The sequence below is a fragment of the Zonotrichia albicollis genome, chromosome 5 (genome assembly GCF_047830755.1).
Source record: "Zonotrichia albicollis isolate bZonAlb1 chromosome 5, bZonAlb1.hap1, whole genome shotgun sequence".
Lineage (NCBI taxonomy): Eukaryota > Metazoa > Chordata > Aves > Passeriformes > Passerellidae > Zonotrichia > Zonotrichia albicollis.
The window spans coordinates 7,637,729-7,661,476 of record NC_133823.1 but is presented as its reverse complement, the minus strand read 5'-3'; the positions used below and the strand labels follow the sequence as shown (position 1 = coordinate 7,661,476).

Sequence of the window (23,748 nt, the reverse complement as noted above, 5' to 3'; positions counted from 1 at the left end):
GAGCAGGCTGGGCAGTGTCTGTGGAAGAGACAAAGCTGGAGCTGCTGGCAAAGGGCAGGATCTGAGGGAGAAATGGGAGCAGAGCAGTTGTGTCCTGGAAGAGGAACATTTCTGCTCTTCTTCACCTCCAGATCCTCCTCATGCAGCAGTTCCCAGGGCTGTTTTCCTGTAAATCCCATAAAACCAGGATGCTCCTGGGCTGGATCAGCACTGCACTGCAGAGCTGCTCTGGCTGAGCTGAATCAGTGGCAGCAGCAAAAATGGATTTTCCTGGGGGCTGGCCAGTGCTTTGTGGTGCTGGAACAGCATTTTCTTTTCCTTGAACCCTGTTTGTTCCTGAAGAGCTGGGGTGAGGCTGGAGTTCCCCCTGGCCCTGGTGTCCCTGGGTTTTCCTGGAGACATTCCCATGCCAGGGAGTGCAGGATGCTCCCACAGGTGCTTCTCCTCACAGGCCCCGTCCAGCCCAGCCCTCAGTGAAGTTTGTTTGGGCTCAGCAGCTGCCAGCAATGACACCTTCAACTGCTGGGGCTGTTCCCAGAGTAAACACGGAAACTGCTCCTTTAATGGTGTCAATCAAGCTCAAAAAGCCCCAACCTCCCTCCTTTTGCATCTGCTGTGTCCTCTAAGGGGCTCAGGGCTGGGCTGCAGGGTGAGGACAGTGCTGGCCTGGCTGGGTGGGACAGCAGAGATGCTGGTCACTGGTAGAACTCACATTTCCCAAAATGGGTGAGAAAAGCTGGGAGATAGAGCAGAGAGACCTGATAGGCTCAGCAGGACGGGGATCTGGGGATCCCAAACTTCCTGGGTGCATGAGAGGGGTGCTGTGAGGAGTATGAGAGCACTTAGGATCCCTCAGGATCGCTCAGGATCCCCCTGGACCCCTCCAGGACCCCCCAGGGACCCTCAGGATCCCCCAGGATTCCTCAGGACGTCCCAGACACCCCCAGGATTGCTCAGGATCCTCCTGGACACCCCAGGATCACTCAGGACCCTCCAGGATTGCTCAGGATCCCCCAGGATCCTCCAGGATCCCTCAGAACCCCCCAGGATTCCCTAAGACCCCCCCCCAGATCACTGGGGATCCCCCAGGATTCCTCAGGATCACTCAGGACCCCCCAGGATCACTCAGGATCCCCCAGGACCTCTCAGGATCCCCCAGGACCCCCCAGGATCACTCAGGACCCCCCAGGACCCCTCAGGATCCCTCAGAATTCCCCAGGACCTTAGGATCCCTCAGGATCCCTCAGGATCGCTCAGGATCCCCCTGGATTCCTCAGGACGTCCCAGACACCCCCAGGATTGCTCAGGATCCTCCTGGACACCCCAGGATCACTCAGGACCCTCCAGGATTGCTCAGGATCCCCCAGGATCCTCCAGGATCCCTCAGAACCCCCCAGGATTCCCTAAGACTCCCCCCCCCCCGGATCACTCGGGATCCCCCAGGATTCCTCAGGATCCCTCAGGACCCCCCCGGATCCCTCAGGATCCCCAGGACCCCTCGGGATCCCCCAGGACCCCCCAAGATCCCTCAGGATCCCCAGGACCCCTCAGGATCCCCCAGGACCCCCCAAGATCACCCAGGATTCCCCAGAACCCCCCAAGATCCCCCCGGATCCCTCAGGACCCCTCAGGATTCCCCAGAACCCCCAGAATCCCCCAGGATCCTCCAGGACGCCCCAGGATCCCTCAGGATCCCTCAGAACCCCCCAGGACCCCCCAGGATCCTCCAGGACTCCCCAGGATCCCTCAGGATCCCTCAGAACCCCCCAGGACCCCCCAGGATCCCCCAGAACCCCCCAAAACCCCTCAGGATCCCATCACTCCCCACGCCCTGCGGCGTCTGGCGGTGTCTGCGCTGCCTCTGCTCCCGTTTGCAGCAAACAGCCCAGAAACGCCCCAGACTGTGTCAGCTGGGAGCCTGGGGCTCGCTCCCGTCATGTTTGGTTTCGCATCCGACACCTCCTCCCCGGCAAACATGGGCCCGGTTCAGCGCCCCCGATAACTCCCATATGGAATCAATTACAGCACCTCCTGAAAAACGCCAGGGGCAGCTGCCAAATTATGCAAAACTCAAAGCACTAATGAAGGCTGCGATGAAAGTTGAATGAAGGTGTGTTTACAGCGCCGTGTCTCCGTGCAGCAGATGCACTGTCTGTGTGTGTGTGTTTGTACCTATGGCCTACTCCGGGCCTACCCAGCCCTCAGTGAACCTCCCCAGCCTGTGGGGAAGGTGAAACAGGAAAGCCTTATAAACAGGATTGTCTGGCAAAAGATTTTGGGAATATAGAAACTATAAACAAGAAATGAAAGCAAGTTTTGAGTTCTTTAGTTACTAAACTACTGGAAAACAATGGCATGGCCAGCTGAAGGCCATGGTATGGCCATCTCCCTTTTCATTAAACAACACCCTCTGCTTGCAGGCAGCTCCAAGGGTCAGAGCAGACCCTACAGCTTGGCAGAAGCGTCCCAAAGAGTAGTTTTTAAGGTTTAAAATGTAACACAGTATGGTAATGTAATGATTCTTATAGGCTGTATAGGATTAGAGTTAAATGAAGGTGTATTTACAGCGCCGTGGCTCCATGCAGCAGATGCACTGTCTGTGTGTGTGTTTGTACCTATGGCCTACTCCAGGCCTACCTAGCCCTCAGTGAACCTCCCCAGCCTGTGGGGAAGGTGAAACAGGAAAGCCTTATAAATATGATTGTCTGGCAAAAGATTTTGAGAATGTGGAAACTATAAACAAGAAATGAAAGCAAGCTTTGAGATACCTCAGTTACTGAACAACTGGAAAACAATGGCATGGCTGGCTCGTGTCCTAGAGCTAATCCCCTGTCGCTATAGGACATGAAAGAACACAAGTGCACACCACTGTTCTCAAGGTGAAGAAAAAAGGGAAGTTTATTTTCTGACTCCAACATTTATAGTTTTCCAAGAGTGACAGTGGATTGGAGGGTGACAGTGCCACCTCTCCAATGACACTGGACAAACCAACAGTTCATCAAATTTCTCCTCCTCCATAAAGAAATGCAAAACAATGAATTTTTTACAGAAAGTGTGTGAGAAAGTTTGCTACAAGAATGTCAACATCAGAAGGCTTAGAAAATCTTAAAAAATCAGGGTGACAATCCCCTTTTGATGGAACAACACCCTCTGCTTGCAGGCAGGTCCAAGGGTCAGAGCAGACCCTGCTAGCTTGGCAGAAGGGGCCAAAGAGGAGTTTTTATGATTTAAAATGTAACACAGTATGGTAATGTAATGATTCTTATAGGCTGTATGGAAATGCCGTAGGATTTGTATATTGTACTAGGTTGGTTATGAGAATAAGAATATTCAGCACAGAAGATGATTTATTGTATTGGAATGGGAACCTCGCTCTCTTACCCTTTTACTCTCTTAGCCTTTTACTCTCTTACCCTTTTACACTCTTACCTTTTTTACTCCCTTACTCTCTTACCCTCTTACTCTCTTGCCCTCTTATCCTCTCTACCCCTCTCCTCTCTCAGTCCTGCTCCGAGCTGTGTCTGGCAGCTCCAAGCAGGGCCCTGCACCCAGGCCCTTTGCATTAAACCCCAAATTCCAAAAGGCCCTATACCCAGGCTCTCTGCAATAAACCACAAGTTCCATGACCTGGCTGCAGAGATCTCTGGTCTCCATCTGTCCTGACCGTCCTACCCCCGATGCTCCAACACCAGCCTCTCCCCACCTCTCCCAGGGTCTTCCCAGCACAAAAACACCTCTGAAACCACCACAGGTGTACAGGGAAATCCCAGGAGGAAGGGGCATTGCGGGGTTTGAAGGGGGAAAGGGGGAAAGCTGGAAGGTAAAGGGGAAAAGAAGGAGGAGGTGTTGTGGAATTTTCTGTTCTTTGCCATCCCGAGGTCAGGGGAGAATTATGGAGCAGTTTGTTATGCCTATGGGACAGAGAAAAATGTTGGGTTATAAAACTGGGGACAATAAAATGAACATGTTAAAGGGGGCTTAGGAAAGGCTGGAGAGGGACTTTTCCCAGGAGCAGGGAGTGCAAGGACAAGGGGAGATGGTCTCAAGCTGAGGGAGGGAGATCAGGTCTTGGATTAGATCTTGGCAAGGAATTCCTGGCTGGGAGGGTGGGGAGGCCCTGGGCTGGAATTCCCAGATTTGCTGTGGCTGCCCCTGGATCCCTGGCAGTGCCCAAGGCCAGGTTGGACACTGGGGCTTGGATCCACCTGGGATCATGGGAGCTGTCCCTGATGGGCTTTAAGGTCCCTTCCAACCCCAACCATTCCATGATTCCATGATTCTCTTGTCATCCTGCAGCTTTCCAGGGTGAGACCAAACTTTCCAACCCTTTGTTGAATAATCTGAACGAGGGTTTAATTCCAGAACTGCCCCTGTCCTGTGCATGGGGTGAGGTCCCTAAAACTCCTGTTCTTGGTGAAATAGTACAAATATTTCTGCAGGGTTATGTGGGGTGGGATGGGGTTTGCTCCTGAGAATAAATCAGGCTCATTCCCCTGCTTTTTGAACATCTCTGGAGATGTTCAGTAATTCAATTTTTAATATCTCTATTCTGAGTACCTTTTGAGATACTCAGAATGCATCTGGACGCAATCCTGAGCTCTGTGCTCCAGGGGACCCTGCTGGAGCAGGGAGGTGGGACTGGGTGACCTCCCTCCCCTCCTCACTCACCCTGGCATTGTTCAGGCTCCAGAAGATGCCAGAGTTGAGCTGTCAGGGGGCTCTGAAGGTCCAGACCTCCCCATTCCCTGACCCAACCCTTTGGCAGAGCAGGCAGGGCAGTGGTGTGAACTAAATCCCTCCTCACCACATGGATATTAATTTTATTTCCACACAGATATTTTATTTTATTAATTTATTTTCAATCTGTGCTGATCCTCTGCAGTGAAACCCTTTGGAAGCTCCTCATCACTGCCTTCCAACGGGGGGTTAATGGGTGCAAAGAGGGATTTGCAGTGCAGCTGACAGCTCACAAAATGCAATATTTAACTCCCCTTCCTCCCCAGCTCGGTGTCGGGAGCAGGGATCCAGGGACAGGAGAAAACTGGACCTCTTGGCTAATTATGAGTCATTTATTCTGAACCACACAAATTCTCCAATCTGAATCCCAATTAAGACATTACACTACATGTGTTAATTAGTCTGCTCTCCTTTTTAAATCGAGCCATAACTCTTCCTAATTAGGAGGTCGGCCCTTCTAATTTGAACTGGCCTGGACTGGAAGCACCCCTGGAAGTCACACCTGGGGGCTGGACCCAGGATCCTTTTAAATTGGTTAAGGTTTTACTTGGGTGATTATAAGGTCCCCGACAGGGCAGTAATTACAGAGGGTGCAGTTCCAAATTAAGATGTCAGGGGTGGTGGCAGCAGCGAAGCCTTGGCTCTAAACTGGGCCCCAGGAGGCTGCGAGGATCTGCTGCTGGGAATGTCCCAATGAGGGCTCTCATGGATCATAGCAGCTTCAGCAGGACAAAAACCAGCTCCAGGAGCTGCCCCTGCCCATGCCAGGGGTGATCAGTGTTCCAGGAGCTGCCCCTGTGCACCCAGGGGTGATCACAGCTCCAAGAGCTGCCCCTGTACATGCCAGGGATGGTCACAGACCCAGGAGCTGCCCCTGTGCACCCAGGGATGGTCACAGCTCCAGGAGCTGCCCCTGTGCATGCCAGGGATGGTCACAGACCCAGGAGCTGCCCCTGGGCACCCAGGGATGGTCACAGGCCCAGGAGCTGCTCCTGTGCACCCAGGGGTGAGCAGAGCTTATCCAGGGCAGTCCTGTAATGGGGCAGGTGTGACAGGGTGTGGAGCAGGTCACCTGCTGTCCTGCTTGGACAGGTGACTTTCCTTCCTTGGACAGGTGACCTGCTGTCCTGCTGGGATAGGTCACCTTTCCTGCTGGCACAGGTGATTTTTCTTCCTTGGACAGGTCACCTTCCTTGCTGGGACATGTCACCTTTCCTACTGGAACAGGTGACTTTTCTTCCTTGGGCAGGTGCTGTCCTGCTAGGACAGGTGACCTGCTCTCCTCCTTGGACAGGTGACCCACTCTCCTGCTGGGACAGGTGACCTGGTCTCCTCCTTGGACAGGTGACCCACTCTCCTGCTGGGACAAAGCCTTGCAGGCTCCTCAGGGAGGCTCTGAGCTGCAGCCATGCTCTGTGCAGCACAGAGCAGCTCAAGATTGGAGAACAGAAGTTTGATTTTCACAGCACAAATTGATAGGATCAACTCTGTCTCGAGAGCTTATTAGTGAGGAGCTGAGCTGCTGGAGGAGTTAAACCCTGGTGCTTGCTCTCCCCTGGCTCCTGCACATGAAGGCAGCTCTCAGCAGGCTGGGGAGGCTCAGGCAGGAGCAGGGCATGAATTCCTTCTCATCACATCCCCCAGGCGTGCTCAGAGCCAGCACTGGAGGTGAGCAAGGGGCTGAGGTGACCTGGGTCCAACCTGGCTGCAGCCCCGTGCCAAGGCAGGGGAATGGAGCACTTTGGGTTGGGAATGGTTTAATCCCAAGGATGTCACCACAGGGATGGATGTTTCGGGCTTGGTGTCATCTCTTGTACCTTCCCTGGCTAAGGAGAGCTCCTGTGACCACCCCAAGGGGAAGGAGATCATGGAATATCCTGAGCTTAACCCACAGGGATCATCCATCCACCCCTGGCCCTGCCCTGACCCCAAAATCCCACCCTGGGCATCCCTGGAGTGCTGTCCAAAGGCTCCTGGAGCTCTGGCAGCCTTAGGGCTCATTCCCTGGCGAGTCTGGATTTTTGCCCCTGGATATTTTTACCCTCCCTCTGGGGGTGGGTAAAATCCTCCTTTCCCTAAAATCCAACACAAACCTGCCCTGGCCCAGCTTCAGCTGCTCCCTGTGTCCAAAATAACCCAGCAGCAAATCCACTCCCTCTCCACATTGCTCATACACACTGAACATTCCAACAGAATTCCCTGTCCTGGTGTTGGTTTATATTCCCATTTATTTCAGTTGAATGATAGGGATCATTTTTGTAAATGGCTCTGGAATAAATCCTTCACAAATTATATTTTCCCCTTTAAAACTCGTAAACTGCCTGAGGCAGTTATAATTTATATTATTTATTTAATTATTATTTAGAACATGTATTAAATATTATTATTTATAATACTTAATATAATTTTCGTTATTATTTATAATATTTATATATTATTTATAAATAATATTTCTTATTTATAAATAATATTTATTAATATTTATAATATTTTAGTTAATATTTATCCTGGAATATATTTAATATACCAGCTCCTACCATCCAAATGTTGTCCCAATTATCTGGTGTTAATTCCATCAAAGGGTCACTTTTGGGTCATTACCAGAACCTGACCTTGCAGGCACCTTCAGCAGTTTGCTGTTAACAAATCTTGAACTCATAAACGTCCCCCAGGAAGAGGAAATGTTCAAACATCCTTGCCACCCTCTGCAGGCGCTGGATTTTAACAAATTAAGGGATTGTCAATGCTGTGCCTTTATCACCCCATTAATGAAGCTCTTTGTGCCTTTCCCAGTGCCTTTCCCAAAGCTCCCAGAGCTCCCAGTGCCTCTCAGGGACCTGGGGCATAAGCTCCAGGCTGCTGCAGGTGTCCCCTGTGCTGGGCTCACCTGTGATAGGGTCACTGTGCTGGGCTCACCTGCTCTGCCTCACCCATTTTGGGGTGGGTGGAGCTGGGGTTGGTGGTGACCTGCTGAGGAAGAGCTGTCCCTTCCCTGGGAGGGCTGGGAGGACCCTGGCATGGGGAAGGTGTCCCTGCCATGGCATAAGGAGGAGTTGGATCACGTTTAAAGCTCTTTCCAAGCCAACCCATTCCATGGTTCTCTGAGGGGGCTGACACCAGTGAGGAGAGGGGCACAGCAGGTCCAGGTGAGCAGCAGAGCCCATCCAGGGATGTCCTGCACTCCCCTTTGGGAAGGATGGAAGTTTGACAAGGAGATATTCACAGATGTGTGTGCTTGGCAGAAAGCTCTCTGGATGTAGAACCTGAGAGCAGAACAGAGGTGAAGCAAATTTTGATATAGAAGAACAATAGATGTATAAATTGACAATTGCTGAGCCAGGACATTTACTGGACAATTAAGTCGAGCTGGAAGGAGGTTTTATGACTAGAACAAAGGATTTGTTGACCACAAACAAAAAGATGCTTTTTCCAATCAGAAATAGGTCTTTAAAAAGCAGAAAGATAGCACAGGCAAACAAACATTGATTTGGCAAGTAGGAAAAAGATCTAAGAATTTTCCACTGCAAGAAAACTGAAAAACAATTCTAAGCTTAAACTGTACCATACTAACCCATGTGATTGGATAGTATTGACCATAATATGGTGATTGTACCATACTAACTCTTATGATTGGAAAGTATTGACCATAACATGATAATGATAGAAATTATGATAGGCTGTAGGTAATAATAAAGGTATTGATTGGTTGTTATGTGTGAAGATGCTCAGCAAAGGAAAATATAAAATGCAGTGTAACCAAAACTAAAGGGTGTTCAGACTTGCCTAGAGCTGGAGCTGGCAGCTTTAGGCATGGCTCTGTCACCCATGACCTAAGGCTGCTGTAACTTCTATGCAATAAACCCATTTTGAAGAGCAGCCTGAAGTCCCACATCTCTGCCTCAGGCTCTGGCTGTCCCCTGTCCCTGGAGTGCTCTAACTGAGCCTTTCCCTTGCAGAACCTGGCTCTGGCTGTCCCCTGTCCCTGGAATATTCTAACTCAGCCTTTCCCTTGCAGGACGTGACTCTGGCTGTCCCTGGGATGCTCTAACTGAGCTCTGGCTGTCCCTGCAGTGCTCTAACAGAGCCTTTCCGTTGCAGAATCTAGCTCTGCCCTGTCTCCTGTCCCTGGAATATTCTAACTGAGCCTTTCCCTTGCAGGACGTGGCTGCTGCGGTGCCGGCCCCGGATGCTGCTCCCGGTGCAGAGCCTCGTGTGCCTGGCTGCCTTTGGGCTGGCCCTGCCCCTGGCCATCAGCCTCTTCCCGCAGATGTCCGAGGTCAGTGGGGTCTGGGGCTCTCAGGGGGTGACAAACCATGGCCTCTTTGCCTTCCTGGGGATGCCCCACTCCTGTGGGCCCTCCATTCCTGGAGAATTTGGTTTGTGTCCCTGCCCTGGGCACTGGGGAGGGCACACCTCAAATGCTGTGCCCAGCTCTGGCCCCTCAGTTTGGGAAGGACTTTGGGATGTTTGAGCCCATCCAGAGGGGCCTGGAGAGGGGCTGGGAGCACAAACCCTGTGAGGAACCCCTGAGGGAGCTGGGGGTGCTCAGCCTGGAGAAAAGGAGACTCAGGGGTGCCCCCATCACTCTGCACAGCCCCTGAAAGGTGCCTGTGCTCAGCTGGGGCTGGGCTGTGCAGGAACCAACACAACCAGAGCACACAGCCTCGAGCTGTGCCAAGGGAAATACAGGTTGGATAGCAGGAAAAGGTTTTTACGGAAAGGTGATAAAGTTCTGGAATGTTCTGCCCAGGAAGGTGGTGGAGTCACCATCTCGGGTGTGTTTAACAAAGCCTGGATGTGGCACTGGGGGCCAGGGTTAAGTTGGGGGGTTGGGGCTGGGTTGGACTTGATGGTATTGAAGGTCTCTTCCAACCTGATGATTCTGTGAGTTCTGTGTAGAATTCTGCGTGAATATTCCTCTCCTGAACAGCACAGCTTCACCAGGCAGGGGAAGGCCCCTCACACTGGGCTTTCCTTGGAGTTAAAATATTGAACCCAAGCTCTGTCCATGAGGCCAAGAGCCTGGACCACCCCTTTGAGGGGGTTGTTCTTCCCCAGAGCTTCTCTAAGGGCTTTTTGCTTTTTCATCTCCTGGGAAGGCCCAGCCTGGGGGTGAACAAATGAAAACCAGCCAAGGAAACAGGGAGTGACCAATGCAATCCCTCAGACCAATTTAGCTGAACAAATTGCTCATGTGGGTTTATTTTAAGTCTTTAATTTGGTGATTGGAGCTTTTCCTGGTTGTAAATCTGTGCATTTCCAGAGAAGGTATCTATTCCTAAGGGAGAAACACAAGGGCTCTCTCACAAGGTTCTTTTCCTGTCACTGGATCAGGAGTTTGTATCAGTGTCTGCACGTGAATTCATTTTTTTTTCAGTCTGGATGGGTTTATCCATGACTTCCAGCCAGGGAATCTTGCTGTACACTTGTGTGCTGACTGACAAACACGTTGGGAATTCTCTGTTGTCCTTCTTGCTGTCTCCAGGCTGAGAGAAAACTGTCCCTTCTCTCTAAGAACCTGAATTTATCTCAGTCTTGGAGCCTCTTGCTAAAAGACGTGTTTGCTGAAGCTTTAATGATTCATATGGCTCTTCCTTAAACTTTTTCTAATTAGTCAACATCGTTTTTGGAGCCCTTCCATCAGGAGCAGACACAGCATTGCAGTCAGAAGCTGCACAAGCCCCAGTTGCAGGAGCAATGTGATTTCCCTGCCTCTCGTGGGCTCTGTGCACCCCCAGAGCCTGGCAGTGCTTTTGGCAGGAGCTCAGCCTCAGCTCCAGGCCCTCAGCTCTGTGCTGATCCCCAGTTCTGCTCCCAGGCTGGGCTTGGCAAGGCTGAGCAGCACTGCCAGGTCTCACACCTGCTCAAGGTGCAGCTGGAGCAGGTCCAGGCTGCCCGTGGGAAGGAGGCTGGGGCACACAGCATCCCTTCTGCTCCTTTCCCAGGGAATCTGAGTGGTTTTAAGGCTGGAAAAGCCCTCTGAGATCAGTGAGTCCAACTGTTCTCCCAGCACTGCCAGGGCCACCACTGACCCTGTCCCCAGGTGCCACATGGCTGTGAAATCCCTGTAGGGATGGGGACTTGCCCTGGGGGTGCCTGACCACCATTTCCAGGAAGAATTCCTTCCTCATATCCAGTTTAAGCCTTCCCTGGTGCAATTTTCCTGGAAATTTCCAATTTCCTCCCTATTTCCAGGAAAAACCTTTCAGGATAATCCTCGAGCAAGGCCACAGCAGGTACCACCAACCTCATTTATCCCAAAGGAGACATTGCCACCGTTCCTCCAAAATCCTGGAATTCTAAACTGGTTTGGGCTGGGAAGGACCTTAAGGACTCTTGCTTCCTGATCAGGGACACCTCCCACTGGAATTGTGCCTTTCTGGGTGACAGAATCACAGAATTGCAGAATAATGAGGTTGGAAGAGACCTCCAAGATCATCAAGTCCAACCTATGCCCTAACACCTCAATTATGGCACCAAGTGCCGTGTCCAGTCTTTTTTAAACCCATCCAGAGATGGTGATTGCACCACCTCCCTGGGAAGAGCATCCCAGTGCTTTGTTATTCTTTCAGTGAAAATTTTTTTCCTTAAAATAACACACACTTCACATAACTCCTCCTGTGCAGTACCTGCTATTCCAGCAGGGAAAATCTCATTGATTTTAGGAGCTGAATGAATTCTAACCCAGAGGGAAAATCCAGGAGTGGTTTGGCTCTGAGGACACTGGGATTGCAGGCAGCAGTGACAACCTTGTGAGGAGTGACCTCGTGCAGGCAGCTGAGATGTTCTGAGCAGAGCAAACATGAATCAGCCCTGCTGAGGGATCAGACGGGATGATGTGGGCTGCCCACACTCCCTGCCAGGGAAAAGGAGCCCTCCAGAGCCTGCCTGGGCTTTGCCAGCTGCCACCCAGCTCTGCTCCAGGAGATGGGAGCCCTGCACAGCTGAGTCCCACATCTGCTTATACCACAGGCTCAGGGGCTCCAGGGGCAGCCAGGGCTGATCAGTCACAGAATCCTGGGATGGTCTGGATCAGGAGAGACCCTAAATCCCATCCAGTGCCACCCCTGCCATGGCAGGGACACCTCCCACTGTTCCAGGCTGCTCCAGCCCCAATGTCCAGCCTGGCCTTGGGCACTGCCAGGGATCCAGGGGCAGCCACAGCAAATCTGGGAATTCCAGCCCAGCCAGCAATTCCTTGCCAAGATCCCAGCCCAATCTCCCCTTTCCCAGTGGCAGCCATTCCCTGGCTCCTGTCCCTGCAGGCCTTGTCCCCAGTTCCTCTGCAGCTCTCCTGGAGCCCCTTCAGGGTCTCTGAGGATTCCCTGGAATTTTCCCTTCTCCAGGGGAACATTCCCAGCTCTCCTAGCCTATTTTCCCATTATGTTTGCATTTTCTATAAACGTGTGAGTGTTTACAAAGGACATTCCCCCCGTTCTCCAGAATCTCTTTGGAGGTTTCTGTGGGGATGCTCAAGGGAGCAAAGTGAGTGGTTTACCTGCACCAACCCCTCTGGATCCATTTATGGATGGGAAATCCAAGAAACTTTGCAGGGAGTATTTCTCAAAAGCTGTGAATTTTTGGGCACTAATCACCAGACCCTGAACTTCAGTGGCTGGGCTCGATCAGGTTGGAGTCTTTTCCAGCCTGAATGATTCCATGATTCTGTCCTGTCAATGAGGAATTCAGAGGTGTGTAGGCACTGATCTCTGTGGGAATGTCTTTGCTTTCCCATGGTCATGGGCACAGCAGGACAGGACCAGGCTGTTGTACCAGATCAGCAACAAGGTGTAAGAGATTTGCTCTGTTCCAAAAACAGGGCTGTGGTGTGAGCAGCAGGAGCTGTGAGTGAGTCAAGTTCTGCCCTTGCTCACACGCTCAGAACCTTTTGGAGGTCAGGGAGCAAACACAGAGGCTGATGTGCCATGGAGGGCTTGTTTTGGGCCAGGAGTTTGTGGCCACCTTTGATCCTAACAGGGCTCAAGCTCACAATTGGTTTTCCAGCAGAACTGAAGCCTTGCAATAGGTTTAATGAAATTTCTGGGTAAATGTACCCACCTTGTCCCATCAGCTGTAGCTGCTCCAGAGTTACTCCTGTGTTACAACAATTCCAGGGAAATCAGGCTCAGCTGTGGCTGAAAACAGGGAAAGGGAGCTCTGGAGGTAAGCAACCTCCACGTGCTGGCAAGGTTAATGCACCCTGAGCCTTTTTTGGGTGCATACCCAGCCTAGCCAAGCCCTGCGTTTGGTAGGTATGAAATTCCAGTTGGATTTCTGCAGCGGTGCTCCAGAATCACAGCTTGTTTCTGGATATTATGGCTCTAAAGAGAACATTATAAAAATAAACCCCTCGTACCAGCCACGAAACCATGGATCCATGGGAATACTCATGCTGGAGCTGCTGAGAAACGTTCCTGTCATCCCAGGATAGTGTTAACTGTGGTACCTAAAGCCATCAATATGCATTGAGTAATTCACTGCTGTTAAGTTTAGGAGAAACATGTAGTTAATGCATTTAGCCCACAACCTCCAACTGCCTCCCATGCCCCCCGGGGAATCTCTTCCCTCTCCCAATCCCGCAGCATCCCCACTGACAACTCCTACTCAGCTATGCACTGCCAATGGAAACAGCTGTGACAGCTCCAAACCGAAAATGGGGCTTGTGCAAATGAAATTCAGTGTAGCAGCAGCAGAAAGAACCACGGGGTTGCTTCCCTGCCCCGTGGGCCCTGCTCCTCCAGAGCGTTCCTCAGCAGGTCCACCAGGAGCTCCTGTCACCCCCTGCCCGCAGGGATCCTGGGGACAGAGGTGGACAGGGCCAGGTGAGAAAGGGAGAAATGGAGCTGGAGAATGGCACAGAAGCCTTCAACCACCTGAGCCCCTCACCTGGGGGAAGTTTAAAGGGTATTTTTGGGATGATGCTCAATGTGAACCGAGATGTCTTCCAGAACAAGGCTGATTTCAGCCTTTCCTTAAAAATAATCTTCCTTTTGGATCTCCAGGACAAGGGGAATAAACAGCCTAAAATCCAAGGCTGAGCTATTGTTTTCCAATCTGTTTTAGCCTTCATCTTGTTGGCAGGCTGCTTTAGAAAAGCAAAAGGTTAATGAGCCAATGTGCAGTGGGATTATTGCAGTAAAGATGACAGTGAACCAGTAATTACTAATTAGATGCAGTTTAACAGGAGGAACAAGTGAAATCTCCTCTTCACCAACTGTCAATAATTAGCAGATTTGGTGAGGTTGAAATGTGTCCACAGTTAAAAGGCTGATTTTTTAATGAAATGGCACTTGACAAAAGAGCTGTATGGAGGTCACAGCCATAGCCCTCGAGACGCTTCCCCATTCCATACTTAGGAGGGAAATCAGATGCAATCCAGCAGGGGGTCCCCATGGAACCATCCCTCCCTTGGGATTGCTTTGCGTGGGGGGGAGGGGAGCAGGAGGGATTCTCTGCAGTAATTTTGTCCAACTTGGATGAGAAGCCAGGGAAGGGATTTGCCAGCTGCCATGGGGGAAAAATGTTTGAGAAGTGAGAAGTTCTGCTTTGCTTCTGGGGCTGGGGAATGGTTTCCTGGGAGTCTGTGAGCCCTTGGGATGGAGGCTGGGCTTGGAAAGAGCTCCTCTCAGCAAAGAAGTGCCACGAGGTCCTGGAGGGCTGGCAGGAGGCTGGGAGCTCAGTGGGAAGCATCTCCCAAAGACTGCAGAGGATTCAAGCTGTGCATCAGAGATGGTTTCCTCCTGCTCCGGGAGCACCATGAGGTTCATCTAAGGTTCCTCTCCTGAGTGCTGACCCAGCTTATCTTCTGGTTTATCTTCTGCCTTATCTTCTGGTTTATGTTCTGTCTTGTCCTCTGATTTATCTTCTGGTTTATTGCCTGGTTTATATTCTCCCTTATTTTCTGGTTTATCTCCTGCCTTATCTTCTGGTTTATCTTCTCCCTTATCTTCTGGTTTATCTTCTGCTTTATCTCCTTGCCTTATCTTCTGGTTTATCTTCTCCCTTATCTTCTGGTTTATCTCCTTTCCTTTCCCTTGTTGACAAAGCCAAGAGTATCTCTGTTCTCCATGTCAGCCTCAAATGAAGAGGTGATCCCAGGGGGCTTCTTGAATGCCCATGAAATTATTGATTTGAGAAGAACCTCCAGGATTTACAGGACAGTGGGTGGCTGAACACTGGCATGGGTCAAGTAGGACTTGAGGGAAGATCTGAGGTATTTGGTAATGAGTTGAGCTCCTTCCCAGCCTTCAGATGAAGGGTGGTGGTGCTTAATGAAGTTTCTGGAGTTCCTCAGTGAGGATGGACTTGTTCCTGTCAGAGGCTGGAAAATGAGTGACCCTCCCAGAGCATGTTGCTGTCCCTGGCAGGGTGAGGTGGCAGGAGAGGAGGTGACATTTGGGGACAGCAGGCCCTAGGGGTTGCACAGAACTCCAGTGGAAGCTCCCAGCCCATCTTTGATAGGAAATAATGGCCCAAGGAAGTCCTAAACTCCATCTGGACTTCCAGGATCTGAGCACAGCCTGGAGCACTGGCCATGGCTGGTGGATTGTCCGCATCCTCCCTGGGGCAGTTTGGGTTTTCCAGATGATCCTGGAGGATCCTGCTGCCAGGAAAGCTGCCAAGAGATGAAAGCTCCCTTTGGATGGGAAGAGTTTGCCCTGGTGGATGGACGCAGACTGTGCCATTCTGGTGTTCTGGTTCCTGTGGATTCCCTGCCTGGCCCACTGCAGGTGCTGAGATATGGGTTAGGAATTAAGTTAGAAATCTATTTCAGATTTAAGTAAAGTGTGCTGCTTTGAATTGTTTCATTAATTTCCTGTATTTGTGAAAAGCTTGTGCTCACAAAAGCCTGTAGCTCACAAAACTGCCTCAAACAAGGTGAAAGAAATGTGAACTTCCAAGCTAGAAGAAGATAAGAAAGGTTCCTTAAACCTTGAAACAAGAACTAAACCAAAACCAAAGGTGCAGGAGATGGACAGACAACCAGAGAGCTCTCTGCACGAAGACTAATAAGAAATAAATATGCATAAACCTATTGCAAAACTTAATGCATATGCAACAAATGAGGAGACAGAGAAAAAGTTTAGACTCTCAAAGGGTGCACATGCCTTTAGAAATTGTTCAGCTTGTGCCCAGTGCTGTAATAAACACTCCACTTTTCAACTGTAATTAGCTGAAGAGTCATCTGTCCATCCATCAGTGTTCAGCAGTTGTGCTGTGATGGTTTTTCCTGGGGTCTCTCAAGGCTGATGGGATTTATCTCAGCTGAGTTTTGACACCAGAGCACCAGAATCCCCCACTGAGGGGAGTCAGGTTTCCCTGCTCCAGGACAGGCCTCAGGTGAGCATTGGAGGGCAAAGATCTCCTCAGGTGAGGGGCATATCTGTCACCCCCAGTTCTGATGGAGCCACACCTGGCTCCTGGCTGCAGGGATCTGCCCCAGCTCCTGCTCCCACCTGGAGTCTTGGGCATCATCTCCACCCTCAGAAGGAGACCTGGAGCTGGGTTTGCCTTAGAGCTTGCAAGGTCAGGCCACCCTCCATGAGATAAACCCCAGGTCAGTGTGACAGCAGAACTTTTTGGGGAGCTCAGGTGCATTCAGGGCAAGGACAGAGGCAGGTTGAGGTGCTCCAGACCTCCCTGAGGCAGTCCAGAGCATTCCTGGGTGAAGGGATTCCCTAAGAGCATGGGAAGGGATGCCAGGCTTAGTCCTGTCCTGCCCTTGTACTTTACAGTACTATTTGTACTATTGTACTTTACAGTATCAAATGCAGCAAAAGTCAAGGTAAAGTGCAAGGAGCAAGGAGTTTCCCTTTTTCTTTCGAAGTAAAGCAGCTCCTCATCTGCCTTCACAGAAGAAACACCACAGTATGTTTTCTATTCCTCCATAGGCAGAGTCTTCAGAACACTATTAAAAGTTGGGGGTGTTTTATTACTCTTTGCTCAATATGCAGGAAAATTTTTTGACAAGAGCAAGGAGAACACAGAATTCAGAATAAGCAAAGAACTTTAGTGATTGAGAATGAAGAACTGGCTTTTCATTGTGTCAGAGAGGGAATGAAGTCAGGCCCAAGCAGTGACAGCCATGGCTAGCAGACATACCAAAGCCAAAGTGGCTGCAGGGGTGCTTTGTCCTGAGCTGCTGATACTGCAGCCTCCAGGCCACAAATCCACATTCCCAAATTTCCCTTCCTTTTCTTTCCCCAAATCCACATTTCCCTTCCTGCTCCAGGGAGGGCTTTGGGTCAGAGCCTGGTGCTTCTGCAGAGACCCCACAGCCCAAACATTCCATTGCTGAGACATTCCAGTGAGGAGAACCCTCAGGTTCTCCTTTCTGCGTGGCAACTCCTCATTCCCACCATGAGATGATGCTCCCTCAGGTTCTCCTTCTGGGATGGAGCAGATGCTGTGTCCTGGTAATTTCCTTCTGCCTGCTCCACCTGGTGGGATTCCAGCTGCAGATCCATGGTGTTGATGCCACAGAGGCAGCACTTGCCTTGTCCCAGGGCCATCCTCATTTCCCAAACTCATTTGGCAGCTCTTCCCTGCAGTGCCCTTTGGATTTGTGGATTTTTCAGTCCCAACTGAAACTCCTCTGGACCAGGAGGGAAGGAGCCAGTTTGGCCAAGCAAAGAACATTTCTGGACCATGACATCTCCCATTTTCATGGGGCTTTCCACCCCCACTTCTTTCTCAAAATCTCAAAATCAAAGAATTTCCCTACTCTGGTGCTGGGAGACCTCAGTCACTTCTGGGAGAAAATGCTTCCCTAAAATCCTGGAATCATGGAATGGTTTGGGTTGGACCCACCTTAAAACTCATCTTGTTCCACCCCCTGCCATGGGCAGGAACATCTCCCACTGTCCCAGGCCTCTCCAAGCCCTGTCCAGCCTGGATTAGGGCACTGCCAGGGTTCCAGGGGCATTTCCAAGGGGAAGGGGAAGGAGAAAAGGAGAAGGAAGGAGAAGGAGAAAAGGAGAAGGGGAAGGAGGAGGAGAAGGAGAAGGCCTTCAGGGGCTCCACCACCACTGCTTAGGAGCCCCTGGGCCACTTCAGGGTGGTTCAATTTCCACCTGCTCCGCCTGTTTGGGTGATTATTGGGCTCGGTGACAGTTCGGGGCCAGGGAAGGTCAGCAGTGAGCAGAGCCCTGATGGCTGTGGGGGCTGTGCTTTTGTTCTCCCTCCCCTGCCTGTGCCGGAGCCTTTGATTTGTGACCCAGCTGCTTTTTGATGGCTGTTCCTGGCAGTTCTCCTTTGTTTCACTACTCAAAGGTGCTGAACACCTTCCAGAGCCCTACAACGGCCAGGTGGAGCAGCAGAGCTGGGCAGCAGGGCCTGACCCGAGCTGTGCTTTGTGGCCAGGGGGTGCCTGTGGGAGCAGGGACCCTCTGCAGCGCCCAGGGCTGTCAGACAGGATCTGGTTTCATGTTTATACCCCTGGCCCTGGGAGACAGGTTCAAGTATGTAAACTATCCCCCTGCAAGCACAGGCTGTGCAGGTGTGTGGGTGCTGGTGGGCATAAAAAAACATTCCTGACACCAGCTCTTTTGAGGAGGCTTCACCTCCTGATGGCTATAAGCCATTAGGAGTCAAAAGAAAGAGCTGACATCCGACAAGTCCGGATAAACAGCTAAACATTAACCCTTAAAGTGGCCCGAAAAACAGACTTAAAAGGCTCTTTGTGGAAAGAAGCCATTTTTTTCGCTGGCCTGTTAATTGCTGTCTTTCTTCAGGACACCTTTCAGCAGCACCTACTGTAAACAGAGGGGCTCCTCCCCAGGATTCCTGCCCTGCCATGGCCATTCCTGAGCCCTCCCCTGGCTCCTGGGCTTTGCTGCTTTATTCTGGGCCTGAAAACCAAATCCCTGCCCCTCCTCTGCCAGCCCAGCCTGACTCCCCTGGCCACGGATCCTTCGTCATTCCAGCTCAGGGTATTCCATGATTCCGAGCAATCATGAGCTGGAATCAGGAATGATCCATGAAGAATGAAAAATGAAAATGAAGAGTCTGACTCCTGTCCCGACACAGGAATCATTTAATCAGAAATACCTTTAATATCATCATTCCTGGTCAGAGGCCTCTTTATCTGTGCACCCGCACATCTTCCCTGCCCATCTCCTGCCTTGCCCCTCTCATCACACAGGGTTAGATTTGTCCTTTTTTGGTGTATTTGGAGCTGTTTTGGCTCATCTGGAGCAGCTCTGAGCTCCCCAAGAGGTGCAGGATGCAGAGGAAGGGGATTAGCTGTCCAGACTTGCCCGCTTAGGGCTGAGGATGCCTTATTAATCACATCTCACATATGTAATTATCTGTAATTGCTTTTTGAATTTCCTGTTCCTAGTGAGGCTGGTGGTCTGTGAGAGAAGGAAATGTGCTGGAGGTTGGGATCCTGAGGAATTTACTCAGCTTCCCTAAAGCACCAAGGGAAATCCTAAATCCTGCTCTTCCATCGTGCTCTTCCTCCTGAACAGCAGGAGAATTCTGGGGTCGATGTATTCAGCAAAGAGCAACAAATTCCTTCTTCCTTAGCAGAGCTGCTTGAGGAATTCCTGCTGGAATGGACCTAAGAGCTCATTTTCATCCAAATGGACATTTTTTAATAATGTCCACATTCAAAAGTAGGATTTTTTTTTTTCCTTCCAAGAAAGGAGAAACTCTGAGTGTCTGTGTAGGTGCTTTCCATTCCATCAAGGATCAGGAATCATAACCAAACTGTGCAATTTTAGGAGCTCTCAAGGCCATATTTGGAGTGGTCTGGTGACTTTTCCACCAATCCACTGGTTTGGCTGTTCCAAAAAAACCCCAAAAAACTGCATCCTGGAATGTGATGGCTCTTCCAGGAAGCCAGGGAGAAGTTCCTTCAGCCCTGTCCTGAGGAAAGCCACAAGCCCTGAGGTCACCACACTGTTGCTCCTGTGTGGTTTAGGTGCCAGCCTAAAACCTTTCTGGAGCTGCTGTGGAAATGAATTTATTGTGGAAATCTCAGGTTTACCCCATCCCATCCCCTCTCACTCTGAGCAAACCTGCAGAGCAGAGGGGAGAAGGTTCAGCTCCCACAGAGGCCTTGGGTGTCTCCTCCCTCTGGAAGACACTCAGGGAAGTTTTTCTGACCTTGCTCTTTGAAATCTTAGGATCTCAAAGCCTTTATCTGGGGGCTTTGGTGGTTTTGTTTGAGCAGCTGAGGTTTCTGGACCTCCCACTCTGAGCAAACCTCCAGAGCAGAGGGGAGAAGGTTCAGCTCCCACAGAGGCCTTGGGTGTCTCCCCTCTCTGGAAATCAGACACAGTAAATAGTTTTATCTTGCTATTTGAAATCTTAGGGTCTCAAAGCTTTTATTTGGGGGGCTTTGGTGGTTTTATTTGAGCAGCTGAGGTTTCTGGTGCTGTGGGCACCCCTTTGCTTTCCCAGAAGCCCCAAACTCCCAACTCTGCAGTGACCTGGAGCTGGTGCCATGCTGGGGGTTGACTTTCCAGTTTTTATAAAGCTGGAAGTGCTGAGGCTCTGAGAGCTCAGTGTTAACCAAACCCTCTCCAAAACCCCAAAGAAAGGCTTAGAAACCATCAGATTTCAAACAGCAAGACCAAGAAGAAGCTCCTTCTGTGTGCCAGGTCCCCCTGATGTCCTCTGAGGCCCAGTAGGGTCCCTGAGGTGGGCAGTGGGAGCAGCAGAGCTCCAGGGGGATGGACTGGGGATGACCACGGGGCTGGAGCTCAGGGGCTGCTGCTCCAGGACAGGCTGGGACACGCAGGGAGCAGGGTCACCTCCCCCAGGTGTGGGCTGGGACCCCACCTGTGCTCTGTTATCGTGGCTGTTGTCATCACTCATTCCAGAGACACCCTGGGCCAGGGCAGCTCCCTGCTCCAGCCACAAATCCACATTTCCAAATTTCCCTTCCCCAAATCCACATTTCCCTTCTTCCCACCTGATTTAATGTCCAGGTCTCCACAAATCCACATTCCCAAATTTCCCTTCCTTTTCCTTTCTCCCAAATCCACATTTCCCTTCTTCCCACCTGATTAAATGTCGAGGTCTTTGCTGAGTATTTTTCCTCAGAGAAGCTGTGCTGTGGTAATTCCCCAAAAGTTTAAAAAGCTTTTAAAACTCCCACCCTTGATTGTAGAATCATGAAATTAGGTTGGAAAAGACTTTCAAGGTCGTCAAATCCAACCATTAATCCATCACCACCAAACCACAGAGCCACAGGATCATTTAGGCAGGAAAAACCTTTAAAATCATCAAATCCAGCGATGAAACCAGCACTGCCCAACCCAGTGAAAGGGGGGAAGTTGCAGTCCCACAGCTGCCCCAAAAATCCTGAAATCTGCTTTGCTTCAGGGCAATTGGTTATTCCCATTTCAGCTGAGGGCAGGAACATCTCTGGCAAACAAAAAGTCTCCTGATATGGAAAAACCTTCAAAACCCCCAACAGCCAAATATTCCACTACAAAAGAAATCTCCTGAACTTAATAACTCTCAAAAGCCAAAACAACCAAATATTCTAGACAGCCAAATATTCCAACTTTCCTCCATTTTTATTGTTTAAAGATAACTTTCATTTCAAGTTCTGGTGCTTTTTAATTCCCCCAACCCAGGGTGAGGCAGCAGCCCTGATCCAGCTCTGGTGGAAAAGTGCTGACCATGGCTTCTGTCACAGGCAGAGCATTTCCATCTTTCCTCCCTTCTTTGGAGCAATGAAAAGGAGTAAATTTGGGATATTTGGCCTCCTGATATTTATTCATTCCAGATTTTTCTTTGGCCACCAGCACCCACCTTCAGCTGCTGTAGGACAGGGTGGAGATGAGAGGATTTAAGGTCCCTTCCAAGCCAAACCATTCCATGATTCCATGGATCTAATCTTGACCTGTCAGGAGACTTTCCATGGTTTTGTGAAAAACATTTTGACTGAATACATTTTTTTAATTATGAAAACTGAAATTTTTTTTCAAAGACAGGGGTCAAAAAGACTTGAGAGAAACTTAAAATGAAGAGAACTGTATTGGTCACCTCTTAAATTCAATTTTTATTATTAATTTGAAGGAAAATGTCACAAAATTCAGGTTTCTCTCAAAACTGTTTTTCCCCAACTCAGTGATTTGGGCAGAAAATCGAATACCAATAATTCATTAATCATTCATTTGTACTTCAGTCATGAGAACATCTCTCAACCAGTGTGTCCAGTTTTGAGGCATACCAGGATTTCAACTGGGCAGAGAAACTGGGAAGTTGTTAGAAAAGAGCTTTAACACCAACATTTCAGGCAACAATCTGCCTTGCTGAGGAGAACCATGAGTTTTGTCTTTGGTTTTAACAAAGCTGAGCTGATAAATCCTTGGACACTTGCATGGGAGGAAAATCTCTGTCAGGATATCTCCTCAGGGCAGCAAATGGACAAATGAAGAGCTGGAATTGTGGATTTAGGAAAATGCCAGCCCTGGGGGTGGCTGGTGCTGTTCAGAGCAGGACATGGAGAGGCCTTGGCGCTCCACAGCTGCTGGGCTCTGGAGCCAGAGGCTGGAGATGCTCTGAAAAATGTTTTCTGTGATATAATCAAAGGGTTTTGGAGTATTTCCCAAATTCTCTCACGTTGAGGTCCCCCTCAGTTGGCTGCAGGTCTGTGGCAATTCCAGGAGGATTCCTTAGCCAGCACTGCTGTCCTTGTCTCATTCCTGAGGGATCCATCCACAGGGGACACTTCAGTGCTTTGGGTGGGATGGGATCTAAAACCCATCTCATCCACCCCCTGCCATGGTCAGGGACACCTTCCATGGACACCTTCCATGGCCAGAGACACCTTCCATGAGTACCTTCCATGATCTGGAACACCTTCCATGGATACCTTCCATGGATGTGGATGCTTTCCATGGGCAGGGACACCTTTCATGAGCAAGGACACCTTTCATGGACACCTTCCATGGGCAGGGACACCTTCCATGATCAGGGACACTTCCCATGGACACTTTCCATGGCCAGGGACACCTTCCATGAGCAAGGACACCTTCCATGGGCAGGGACACTTTCCGTGGGTAGGGACACCTTCCATGAGGAAGGATACCTTCCATGGTCAGGGACACCTTCCATGGACAGGGATACTTTCCATGGACAACTTCCATGGTCAGGGACACCTTCCATGGCCAGGGACACTTTCCATGATCAGGGACACTTTCTATGGTCAAGGACACCTTCCATGGACACTTTCCCCTAGGCCAGGTGCTCCAAGTCTCATAATCCAAGGGGAACCGGCCAGTGACCTGAAATGCTGCTGGACACCACAAATCCATGGGATAGAATATATCCATCCAGAGGGGCTGGGAGAGCTCAAGGAAGGACTTGGGGAGACGTTTCCCATCATTTATCAGCACTCCTGGATTACTGGGAAGGTCCCATTGGACTGGGAATGCAAATGGGTGACAAGAAAGGGGCTGGAGCGTGACCAGGGCAGGGAACAGAGCTGGGAAGGGGCTGGATAATCCCTGAGGGAGCTGGGAAGCGGCTGCAGAATCCCTGAGGGAGCTGGGAAGGGGCTCAGCCTGGAGCAAAGGAGGCTCAGGGGGCCCTTGTGGCTCCTGCCAGGAGGGGAACAGGGACAAGAAGAGGGGGAACGGCCTCAGGGGACGGTCAAGGTGGACACCAGCAGGAATTTCCCCATGGAAAGGGGGGTCAGGCACTGGGAGTGCCCAGGGAGGTTTGGAGTCCCCCTCCCTGAGGGGATTTCAAGCCCTGTGGATGTGGCACTTGGGGACACTCTCAGTAGTGGCCCTGGCAGTGATGGGCATGGTTGGGATTTGTGATCTCCAAGCTCCTTTCCCACCCCAAGCATTCCACGATCCCGTGGTACCACAGCCCTTCCTACCCCTGGCTGAGCCTCCCGAGAGCTCTGAGCCCCCAGCCCTGCCCTGGGCTGTGCCCTGGTGACCACAGGCCTGGGAGGAGATGGCCCAGAGCTGCTGGAAGGGCTAGGAGACCCTTCCCAGGCTCCCAAGGAGCCTCCAGCCCCTCTCCCTGCTGGCAGCA

At 50.7% G+C, this 23,748-nt stretch overlaps 1 protein-coding gene across 2 annotated transcripts in view; it reads left to right on the top strand.

Moving 5' to 3' along the window:
* SFXN5 (sideroflexin 5) overlaps nucleotides 1-23,748 on the top strand; it is a 101,601-nt gene that overhangs the window by 72,977 nt on the left and 4,876 nt on the right. For both annotated transcript variants that reach the window (XM_074540724.1, XM_074540725.1), the window contains one exon: nucleotides 8,896-9,013. In XM_074540724.1, the coding sequence (XP_074396825.1) occupies nucleotides 8,896-9,013 (118 nt within the window). The remainder of the gene's footprint in view (nucleotides 1-8,895; nucleotides 9,014-23,748) is intronic.